General features: G+C 43.2%; 1 protein-coding gene across 1 annotated transcript in view; it reads right to left on the minus strand.

Annotated features, from left to right (window-relative positions):
- Window positions 1–1,085: 1,085 nt before the first annotated feature.
- The window catches only part of LOC124716693 (ammonium transporter Rh type A-like), a 184,269-nt gene continuing 172,634 nt past the window's right edge, over window positions 1,086–12,720 (minus strand). Inside the window, exon 9 of the mRNA XM_047243234.1 lies at window positions 1,086–1,324. Coding sequence (XP_047099190.1) covers window positions 1,086–1,324 — 239 coding nt within the window. The remainder of the gene's footprint in view (window positions 1,325–12,720) is intronic.

A 12,720-nucleotide genomic window follows, 5' to 3' on the forward strand; every position in this document is an offset into this window, starting at 1 on the left:
GAGGAGTAACCGGAAATATAAGACTGAAAAGATCCACAATGTGAAAGTAACTGATAATGAAAATATAAAATTCAGATGATCTGATGATCGTTTAGTAATAAGTCGAAACTATTCGTGATATCATTTGTGTGACCTTATACTGCGGTATATATTTTAAAAAATTCAAGATGTTCAGAGCTTCCCTAGCACAGTATACATGAAATCTGGTGGCGATACCATACTGTTGCCATGTGTTAATGGCATTGACCTTCCAGCATACTTTGGTGAGGAAGGTTGCACAAAACAGAGGCAAAGAAAACAAGAGGTACAGGCGAACGCGTTTATGATTGGTGAAGGTACCAACCTTTGTAAATGAAGACTTTTAACGACATTAGGCTGAATCTGATACCTGGACATCTTCGCAGAGGTCAAGAAGTATTGAAGAGCACTATCAATACATTTAGAAGGAAATGGATTGGGATAACACTTTATGTAGGTCATTTTCTGTTGAGAAATGGTTGTAAGAATTTCATAAGACACTGTTGTAAAGCTGAGAATATACCATACAGTACTGGTGACGCGCTGGCGGTCAACAGCTGACGATTGGACCTGATGTCTAGACATCATCGTAGACCCCCTGCTGGGCAGCGGCTTTTGGTTGAGGGTGTTACAACCAGAAGGAGAGTTCCTTGAGTCTGCCACTGATGATGTGCAGGAGTATACATGGTCTTTGTAAATGAAGACTTAACGACATTAGACAATCTGGTACCTGGTCATCTTGCCAGAGGTCAAGAAGTATTGAAGAGCACTATCAATGCATTTGGAAGGAAATGGATTGGGATAACACTTTATGTAGGTCATTTTCTGTTGAGAAATGGTTGTGAGGATTTAATAAGACACTATTGTAAAGCTGAGAATATACCATACAGTACTGGTGACGCGCTGGCGGTCAACAGCTGACGATTGGACCTGATGTCTAGACATCATCATAGACCCCCTGCTGGGCAGCGACTTTTGGTGAGGGTGTTAGAACCAGGAACGAGAGTCCCTTGAGGCTGCCACTGGTGATACGCGGGAGGCCACCAGCTCGAGACTGGACCCAGCACCTAGACAGTGTCGCAGACCCCCAGGTCGGCGGCGGCCTCGGGTGAGGGCACCAGCGCCAGGGTGTCTCCCACGATGCCGCCGCCGCTCACTGCTGTGGGCTCGGTGAGTGGCTGCTCCTTGGGGCCCGGTGCGTCCACTGGCTGCTCTTCGTCGTCCTCGGGCAGGTCCCAGTACCAGGCGTCGTTGTACCACTGCTCGCGGTACATTGGGCTGAATTTAGGCACTCTCAGCACCAGACCTGCCAACACCAGTCAGATCAGGATTAACACCAAAGTCCCGCTCTGCTTTTTCAGAAGAAAGAATAGGTTTGGTTGCTGCCAGAGGTGCACGTCTGGAAGGAAATTGATTGGATGATTAAAATTGTGTGCATGACCAGGGCTCGAGAACGGAAGCTTTGTCTTCCGAAAGCAAATGATCTGCCGGCTGAAAACTCCGGGCACGACTTACTGCTTCACCCTCGCCAGCAGAGTGCGAATGAAGTAAGTTGGCATGGAACTACACAGAACGTGCATTTGGGGACAACGGTAGTGATGGGGGCTGCATTGCGAACGGCAACCGTGCAGTGGGGGATGTCAAAACTAGAAGAGAAGTTTCTGTCGCGCTGAAACAAATATTTCTCAAAATTTCGCGTGCAGAATCGTCTACATCTACATCTACGTGATTACTCTGCTATTCACAATAAAGTGCCTGGCAGAGAGTTCAATGAACCACCTTCAAGCTGTCTCTCTACCGTTCCACTCTCGAACGGCACGCAGGAAAAACGAGCGCTGGAACAATTGAATCATGTCCTTTGTCAGGGCTTTGATTATCTATCATCATGCCCTAAAATGAATGACATCTTATGTGGTATCACCGCCAGACACCACACTTGCTAGGTGATGGCCTTTAAATCGGCCGCAGTCCGCTAGTATACGTCGGACCCGCGTGTCGCCACTGTCAGTGATTGCAGACCGAGCGCCACCACACGGCAGGTCTAGAGAGACGTCCTAGCCCTCGCCCCAGTTGTACAGCCGACTTTGCTAGCGATGCTACACTGACAAATACGCTCTCATTTGCCGAGACGATAGTTAGCATAGCCTTCATTTGCTACGACCTAGCAAGGCGCCATTACCAGTTTATATTGAGATTGTTATTAACGTATCAACAAGAGCGATGTACACCAATGATGGATTAAAGTTAAGTATTCCAAGATCTTCGTACTTTATTTGCAATTCTCAAGACATTGTCCTGTTCCAGACCTCACGCCAGTCTGCGTGAGCTTAAACGCGTGCCTTTCGGCTACCTCCGAGTGGCTTGGCTGTCTTGCCAAGTCACTACAGCTTACCCAAGACACTTCCATTCCCTCTCAAAATGGTGTTCACTACCCACCCAACCTCCACAACATCCTAGTATATCCCTATGTCATCCCACCCCTAGTCTCCTGCCACAGAGATCGTACCCTTGTGAAAGACCCAGATGCAAGACCTGCCCAGTTCACCCACCCACACCACCTACTCCATTCCTGTCCCAGATTAGATGCTGGACCACCTGTGAAAGTGGCCGTGTTATATACCAGCTCCGCTGCAATCACTGCACAGGGTTCTACATTGGTATGACAACCAACAAGCGTCAACTCGAATGAATGGCCACCGCCAAACTGTTGCCAAAAAACAAGGTGGACAACATGCAGCTGAGCACAACATGTGAGATTTCAATGGCTGCTTCACAACCCATACCATCTGGATCTTCCCCATCACCACCAGCTTTTCTGAGCTGTGCAGATTGGATGTATCCTTTGCTCCCGCAACCTCCCTGACCTAAGCCTAAAGTTACTCACTGTCCCCCCCACCCCATTCAGTAGTGTGTGTGTGTGTATGTGTGTGTGTACACCATTCCCTGTTCCCGTACCCCACCCAGTTCGTGTCAGCTAGTTGAGTGCTGCTGTCCCACACCTTAATCTGTGAAATCACGTGCCCACCTGTCTGCCAACTGCCCCCTGTACCTGTACCCCCAGCTAGCCAACAGACGGCTCCCTACTCTCCCACGAGCTGCTAGACACTTCCCCCCAACCGCTTCCCTGCCTCCCACCTCTCTTCATCCCTCACCCCATCCCACACTGCACTCCCACCTCTCCCCAGTATACTCACTGTGGGCCAGGGAACATCTGCCAGATGACTGAGCATAATGTAGGGACACAGGTGTGTGTGTGTGTGTGTGTGTGTGTGTGTGTGTGTGTGTGTGTGCATGTTTTTCGTACAAGCAAGAAAGTTCAATCTGATAGCTAGTAACGCTCTGTACCTTTTGTTTGTGTACCTATAGAAGACGAAGTGCTTCTGCCATTATCTACATCTACATCTACGTGATTACTCTGCTATTCACAGTCAAGGGCCTCGCAGAGGGTTCAAGGAACCATCTTCAAGCTGTCTCTCTACCGTTCCACTCTCGAACGGCACGCGGGAAATTCGAGCAATTAAATTTTTCTGTGCGAGCCCTGATTTCTCTTATTTTATCGTGATGATCCTTTCTCCCTATGTAGGCGAGTGCCAACAGAATGTTTTCGCAATCGGAGGAGAAAACTGGTGACTGAAATTTCATGAGAAGATCCCGTCGCAACGAAAAACGCCTTTGTTTTAATGGTTGGCACTCCAATTCACGCATCATGTCTGTGATACTATCTCCCCTATTTCGGGATAATACAAAACGAGCTGCCCCTCTTTGTACTTTTTCGATGTCATCCGTCAGTCCCACCTGATGCAGATCCCACACCTTACAGCAATAGTCCAGAATATGGCGGACAAACGTGATGTAAGCTGTCTCTTTCCTAGACCTGTTGCACCTTCTAAGCGTTCTGCCGGTGAATCGCAGTCTTTGGTTTGCTGTACCCACAATATTATCTATGTGATCGTTCCAATTTAGGTTATTTGTAATTGCGATCCCTAAGTATTTAGTTGAATTTACCGCCTTCAGATGTGTGTGACTTATCACGTAATCGAAATTTAGCTGATTTCTTTTAGTACTCACGTGAATAATTTCACATTTTTCTATATTCAGGGTCAATTGCCACTCTTCGCACCATACAAATATCTTATCTGAATCATTTTCCAAGTCGTTTTGATCATCTGATGACTTCACAAGACGGTAAATGACAGCATCATCTGCAAACAATCTAAGACGGCTACTTAGAGATTATCTCCTATGTCGTTAATATAGATCAGGAACAATAGAGCCGGCCGAAGTGGCCGTGCGGTTAAAGGCGCTGCAGTCTGGAACCGCAAGACCGCTACGGTCGCAGGTTCGAATCCTGCCTCGGGCATGGATGTTTGTGATGTCCTTAGGTTAGTTAGGTTTAACTAGTTCTAAGTTCTAGGGGACTAATGACCTCAGCAGTTGAGTCCCATAGTGCTCAGAGCCGTTTGAACCATTTGAACAATAGAGGGCCTATAACACTTCCTTGGTGAACGCCGGATATTACTTCTGTTTAACTCGATGACTTTCCGTCTATTGCTACGAACTGTGACCTTTCTGACAGGAAATCACGAATCCAGTCGCACAACTGAGGCGATACTCCGTAGCACGCAGCTTGGTTAGAAGACGCTTGTGAGAAACGGTGTCGAAAGCCTTCTGGAAATCTAAAAATATGGAATCAATTTGACATCCCCTGTCGATAGCACTCATTACTTCAGGAGTATGTTCGAATACAATATATGTTCCAAAACCCCACTGCAAATCGACGTTAGTGATATAGGCTTGTAATTCAGCGGATTACTACTACTTCCCTATTTGGGTATTGGTGTAACTTGAGCAATTTTCAAGTCTTTAGGTACGGATCTTTCTGTGAGCGAGTGGTTGTATATAATTGCTAAATATGGAGCTATTTTATCAGCATACTCTGAGAGGAACCTGACTGGTATACAATCTGGACCGGAGGCCTTGCCTTTATTAAGTGATTTAATCTGCTTTGTTACACCGAGGATATCTACTTCTATGTTTCTCATCTTGGCAGTTGTTCTTGACTGGAATTCAGGAATATTTACTTCGTCTTCTTTGGTGAAGGAGTTTCTGAAAACCGTGTTTAATAACTCTGCTTCAGTGGCTCTCTCATAAGTGACTTCACCGTTGTTATCGCGCAGTGAAGGTATTGATTGCGTCTTGCCACTGGTGTGCTTTATGTGTGGCCTGAATCTCTTTGGGTGAACATAATTACAATCAAGGGAGGGGAGGGAGGGAGGTCTTGGTGCTAGGTTCCAATTACAGTTGGGAACGTGATGTGAAAAGTTTTTAGTTTAGGTCGGACCGGCGGTCATTTGTGTAGCCATTCGAACATCCGTCTTATTGTAGCTATGTTACCGTATATTAGGCTAACTTTGAACTACGAACCAGAGCTGGCATATAGGAAAATTTTGCGAACCGAACAAAAAAATGGCTCTGAGCACTATGGGACTTAACATCTGAGGTCATCAGTCCCCTAGAAATTAGAACTGCTTAAACATAACTAACCTAAGGACATCACACACATCCGTGCCAGAGGCAGGATTCGAACCTGCGACCGTAGCAGCAGTGCGGTTCCAGACTCAAGTGCCTAGATCCGCTCGGCCACACCAGCCTGCTTGCGAATCGATTAATTCCTGTTGCAAAAGAGTTAATTGAGCTTAAATGCTCAGTTAAAGGCATGATTTGACTGTGCACCGTTCGGATTTTAAGTGCACCCTTAAATAACTCAGGACTGGACCGTAACTCATGGTTCAGATTTGGTCCATGGCGTATCAGACCTTGGCCTAAGATAAATTTTAACTATTTGAAAAAAAAAATCTTGCTTCATTAGGATTTCGAGTGGAAAAAACACGTTTTTCCAGGAGGTTGTTAAAGTGTGTTACTTCTATACTTTAAAACTTGAAACTGTACACGAAGTTAGATAAATACGAGGGTAATCCCGAAAGTAAGGTCTCCAATTTTTTTATAGGTTTATAGACCTGTTATTTCTAAAATGGTTTACATCAGTTTACAGCTTGAACGTATAGCTATTTTTCGACATAATCACCATTTCTGTCGATGCATTTTTTGTAGACGCTGTGGCAGTTTTTGTATGTCTGTGTCACACCAGCTCGCCACCGTGCTGTTCAGAAAGTTATGAACTTCTTCTTTAACCTCGTCGTCGAAGCTGAATCGCTGGGACCACAATTAACGCTGACAGGAACTGTGAGAGTCTGAAAAAACTAAAACGGGCAATTCACAACCGGAGAAGAGGAATGTTGAGCAAGGGCGTACACATTCTCCATTGAAAGGTCTCTGTTGGATTCCTTTCATGTTTGATTTCTTTAATCTGTTGTCATTTACGGCATAAATTCCTCTTCTAAATTTACTGTGGCGTTTCTGACCATCTGGGAGGAGAACTGAGTAGTGGAACGTGTTACTTTTACACATAAACAAGAACGATCTGTCACACTACTACATTTTAAAACACAGTTTATATGTCATTCATGTCACACAGTCTCATATGGAACCTACATCCGCTTTCTTTTATATACTGTATATGATAAGATACTGTCATCCCCCTTCCCTTCTGTGTGAGAGGATGAATGAGCAAATGTATTTCTAGTTGCATGCTTGAGGGTAGCAGACAAGCCTGTCTGCTAGAGAACAGTAGGACCAACGTCAGAACAGGTAGCTACGCTTTCTAAAAGCAGAGAGGTTTCTATCCTTAGTATGGTCCTGTCCGTCTCTTGTCATGTTGGTATAGGAAGCTGCCCCTCTGGCCACTTCCGTTTGTATTTGTGAGTCACCCTCAGAAAGGGACCAGGGCAGTCTGCCCGCGGCGAGCGTCTGAAGTGGTAAGATCTCCGGCTAAGCGCGTGTCTGCTAAGTCCGTAGGACAATGGATTTCTTAAGTTCAGCGTAACTGAAAATTTAATCACCTTTATTTCAGGTTTAGCTCTAAAATGTCTAATGTTATCTTAAATTGCAACGCAGTGTAATTCACGTGTGAAGTAGTTCAGAATATCTTCCGGTAGTTGCTTTGTCACTACTTTGTGAGTAAAGTGGAACCACGTGTTGATCAGTAACTCTAACTAAGATCATCAATCTTAAATGCGAATGCTCGTGTGATTATAACGTCTCGTCTTGACAATATTTTTCAATATAGCAACTTTTCTTTATGTTCAACCCACGTGGGGCGTACTTTGTGAGACCAGTACCACGTGCTTATACAATTGTTTGACCCATCAGGTTAATAGTAAGACAATAGTAACCAGTTCGAGGTTTTTCTTTTGTAAATTGCTTTTCGATCTAATTTATTTTAATTATCAAAATTATTGTGGAGTTACACTCTTTGTGTAAACCAAGTTGACCACGTGAAGCATGTGGTGTATTCATCAAAGTAGCCCTCAGCTATTCTTTTCGGGAAGATTTCACACAGAGTTAGTATGAATGTAGTATACCAGTGTGTGGTAATTATATGACGGACAGGATTGTGCTACGAACGTAACTTCTTTGGGTGAAAATTGTATCGGTTGGTTGTGGTTAATTTCCTCTTGCATATGTTTCAACGTTCTTTGTGTGTTATTTTATGAATACAGTGTTGTATGTAGTCTCCCAATCTTGGCTCCCTATTTGATGTGTTCCGTAAGATTACAAACTCACATTTTCACAGTCGTAAATAAGGCACCAGCTGAAATTTCAATGATCACTGGTAAAATAAATTTCCAAATATAAACTGATTTATTTCTTTTTATTTAAATTCTCTTTATATATATATATATATATATATATATATATATATATATATATATATCACTGGTTGTCGTATCACTATTAAATGATTATAATTAATGTTAGTCTGGTTGGTAATTCGGTGAGCTAGACTGGATGCCTGGTGAAACAGTTGCTCAGTAATGCAAGGTTAACTTCCCCAGATGGCTCACAGCTTTTAAACCGCTTTTATTGTCTATCACCACTGCTTACATAGAAAATTAAACCAACAACATTACATATGGCGACCCTGTTCTGTGATCCCGCTAGACTCTGGAATCTCTGAAACGTTAGATTGCAAGCGTTGTATAATATTAATTTTTTCCCCTACAGCGCTCAAACAACTTCTGCGTTGTTTCTGAGGAGACTTTCAAAAGATTCACTGCGTTGTTGAGCAGCGTTGTGTTGTTTGTCTTGTTGTTTTGTTTTCCATATTTGTGTGTTTTATATGTGTGTGTGTGTTTTTTTTCTCGCTTGTACATTTCACTGTTTCAATCAAAGATAAAAATTTGTTTTGCGTGTGAAAAAGTGCGTACTAGGTTGGGTACCTTTCGTGTAACTGTCGAAATTTTTGGGGGATACATTTATTGTGATTAGTGTGTTGCGTACCGGGCATAAATTGAACTAATGCAGACTCGTAACCAAGCTAAAAGTAGGCAGTCCAACAACTTAAGCAACATGGACCATGGGGATAATTTGATTTCAAATATTAACACGCCGGACGGTTCCGGAAATGCAATGGGGAATACTTCAGAGGAAATGCAAAACGGGACGAACGGGCTCACATCAGAGCCAGAAATTAGTTTGCCTCCAACTAACAAACTGATTTGGCAGAACTCATGAAAGCCTTATTGCAGCAAAATAAAGAAAACACAGAGAAATCTGAAAAATCGATCCGAGAGCTAGGCGAACAAATGGCGCAGAAATCTGAAAAATCGATCCGAGAGCTAGGCGAACAAATGGCGCAGAAATCTGAAAAATCGATCTGCGAGCTAGGCGAACAAATGACGCAGAAATCAGAAAAATCGTTCCGAGAACAAAAAGAATCATCCGAAAAATCAATCCGTGAGGTAGGTGAACAAATGACACAGAAATCAGAAAAATCGTTCTGAGAACAAAAAGAATCATCCGAAAAATCGATCCGTGAGGTAGGCGAACAAATAGACGAAAAACTAATCCAGCAGACAAATAAAGTTGACAGGTCGATGCAGAGAGTGTCCGATGATATCTCACAAAGAATAAACAATCTGGCAAGTGAAACAAAAAGCGATATCATGAAAGAATTAGGCCGTACATTTGAACAAATCGATGATCGTCTGCAAGCCTTAGAACAGGGCAAGCGGAGTCGCGATGCGGAATCGAAAGAGAGCGAAGAACAGCTACTCAGCAATTTCCAAGCGCTGAGAGAAGAATGCCAAAGAGAACACCAGCAGGTACTCTCGAGGGTCCACAAGGTGGAAATGCATTGTCCAGCGTCCATTAGCAACACAGTAGCGGACAACAGTCAAGTGATTCACGCTCTAGAACAGCAAGTAGAACAATTGAAGCAGACTGGGGCGGAGGACAACAGACAAATACATGATAAGATTGTGGCATTAGCGGACATCGTAGGCACGATGAAGGTGACGGCAAGCGAGAACAATACTACATCGGTAGCGGTCGCAGAGACCAAAGAAGTGCATTCGCTTCTTAGATTTCAGAAGGGACAGTTCGAAGTGAACAGGCGGCACAAAGCTGTAACAGGCGAATTACAAGAAAGCGTGGCGCATCTGGAAAACCGCATGGCGTGTGATTCCGAACTCGCCAATAGCCCAAAAAATAGCCATACTGACAGTGCAGAGAGGGACTCTGGCCACGAGGGAGATTTTGATGACAGGGAAGAATGTATTTTGAGGGGCAGACATGAGAAAAATAGAAACATTCAAGGGCCTCGCTGGGAGGAAATGCGGGGATTTGATTTCAAACATTTCCTTACGGTGAGAAAGTTTGAGATATTCCGAAATTCGCAAAAAGGAATACATCCACGAGCATGGCTCGAGCAATTCGAGTTTTGTCTTCCCCCCGACTGGGCAAGTTCATATAAGATAGAATATATGTGTGGCTATTTGGAAGGCGAACCGGCGATTCGCATGAGGTCGGCAGCGCGTCACTGCAACTCCACTCGGGAGTTTCGACAAGCCTTTCTCTCCGCCTATTGGTCGGAAGCGGCACAAGATAGGGTCAAGCATGGCATAATTATGCTGCCAAATTTGAACCAGTCTGGTTTCGGCAGCCCTGCACGCCTATTCGACCACATGCTGCAGGCAAATCAATTTTTATACGACCCATACGGGCCTGCGGAACTAATTAGGATATGCATCACCAAATTGCCGATGCACTTGCGCCACGTCATTCTTGCGGGACGATGAAAAGAGGATGTGGAAACGTTTAAGACACTTCTCCAAGAGTTGGAATACAATACAGGAGAATGCCCGCCTAATCAGGCACAAAGTTATTACGAGGCACAGCAGCGCGACCGCAATCATGGCCGTATTACTAATCAACGGCGTGACTAGTCGTCGCAACGCGAAGGGAACAATAATGGGGACCGGCCGTATAGAAACTGGGGTGACAGTCGCGAACACAGGTGGAACAACAGAAATGATCGAGGACATGGACAAGACCGTGAACGCTACAGGTACGGCAACCAGAATCGATACTACGATGAATACGGTGGGAATAGGACTGTAGGCGGAGCACCTCATGATGTTGAAATTCGGCCGGCTAACCGTAGACATAATCCAGCAAATGGAAATGAACAAAACCGGCAATGACAAACGATCATCGCATAAGGCGCCCAATCGGAACAAATGAGCGACATGGCAAATGAGTAGAAAGGACAGTGAGAAATAGAGAGGATGGTGAGGAGAAAGAATTGATTAGTTTAAATTTGTGACGTATGCATTTTGAATAATATGTTGGTAAAAATTAATGATAAAGATGTTTCTATGTGATTGATTGAAGTGATGTCTTAATTTTTTTTCTTTCCTTGTGCAATTAGGATTTAGTTGGATTCAAACGTGAAGATAAAAGGTTTCTTTGTGAACAAGTGAAATGCTGTTTATGTTTTTTTTGTGTAAATTGAAAAGAGTCGCTCCTGAGGGAAGCAAGATCTGTGTTGAATTAATGCAAAACTCAGGGGAATATCCGATCTGTGGGTATTATGGGTCTGGCAAACCCAGGTCCCCAGCTGTTAGTAGCCGTGTTTCCGATTTTCTGCTTTCAGTGCTACTATCTATCTATTACTATTCTATATCTGTCAGTATAAATGAGGATCTCTTACTATAGTATGCGTGCTGTATGAATATTTTAAGATAGGAGAACTCTGAGAAAGGAATGAGTAAGTTTAGAATCTTGAAAACAGGATGCGATAATACGATTGTATAACCATTGGCTTCCCAATATGCGATGATATGTAAATATTGATGATATATCTCTTTTTTGTTCTTTATAGCTGAGTACATAAAGTGCTGTCTGTGGATTTCGTAAGTAGATTGATTCCCTTCAAGGTGAAAGAAGAGTTGTGGTTTGTGTAATTTACGTGGCCCTGAAATATTATTGTGGTCGTCAAATACGAGCAGTTTTTCAGCAAATAGAGAATGGAACAGAAATATGGATCGTTTCTGTAGTCTTGATTGATGTTCAGCCAAAGCCTAAAAAATTATTCTGCGTTAATACTTGTCCTAGAAAAGCGACGTTTATGTGTTTTGCTGATGCTGTGAGCGTTACAGCTTACTGTTTTCGCTGGTGCGGGATGCACTGCAGCCTATATGATTTGTACTGAGGAAATTTCCCTCTTGAAGGTAGAGGAAGATTAAATAATTTTGATTATGGGACCGAAGGAAAGCTTGGTTTAAGGTAATAAGGATGAAGCAAAACATATGTCATTTAAACTACAGGAGGATTCGGATCTTTTGTGTCTGTTGTAAGTTCAATATGTTAAGATGAAACTGTTTTACAGAATATAGGAGACCACAATTTTGCCATTCATGAGATATGAATCAGGAATAACCACCACATGCGAAATAACTTATTTGGAAGCGAAAGGTAACTTAAAGAAGGAACGAAATCGCAGCAAAATGGGTAAGAAAATGTTGTATAACCTGTATGATGAATATATTTTTACCGTTCTCAGAGTCATCTATGTTATTAATTCTTGTGATAACGTAATTTTAGATGAAATTTTCTTACTGTTTTATGAGTGAATATATGAGTATGATAAATGTATAATTGCGAGTCTCTTATCGGGTGTGTCAACTGGTATAAATGTTTTGGCGTGTAAATAACCATTGTTCTTTTTACTGTGTATGTTTAAGGAAATTTCTCCATATTTATTATGTGACAAGACATATGCGACGAGCGTCAGGAAGAGGACGAATTATTTTAAGTATCAAAATTATTGTGGAGTTACACAGAGAGGGTCTGCAGGAGGAAGTGGAAGGTATCAATGATCGAATGATAAAAGCCAGAGTACGAGTGAAAGGAAAAAGCATTGAAATCATCCAAGCATATGCCCCACAGGTGGGGTGTACAAAAAAGGAGAAGGAGGAATTTGAAGATGACATGCAAAAGCAGCTAAATGGAGGTAATCAGATTATAATAGGGGACTTCAATGCACATGTTGGCACAGACAGGAAGGGATTCGAGGAGATAATGGGACCAGAGGCCTGGGGGAACCGAAAAAGAGAAGGAAAATTGTTGCTGGAATTCTGCAAGAGGAATGGTCTGGCGATCGCAAATTCCTGGTACAAGAAGAGAAGTAGCCACAAAATAACTTGGTACAGTGGAGACTGGTCCCAAACTTCAGTAGTAGACTATGTACTAGTGGATAGGCAGATGATGAGCAGCCTCACAGATGTTAAGGTCATTCCA

This window comes from Schistocerca piceifrons, chromosome 9 (assembly GCF_021461385.2).
Source record: "Schistocerca piceifrons isolate TAMUIC-IGC-003096 chromosome 9, iqSchPice1.1, whole genome shotgun sequence".
Taxonomy (NCBI): Eukaryota; Metazoa; Arthropoda; class Insecta; order Orthoptera; family Acrididae; genus Schistocerca; species Schistocerca piceifrons.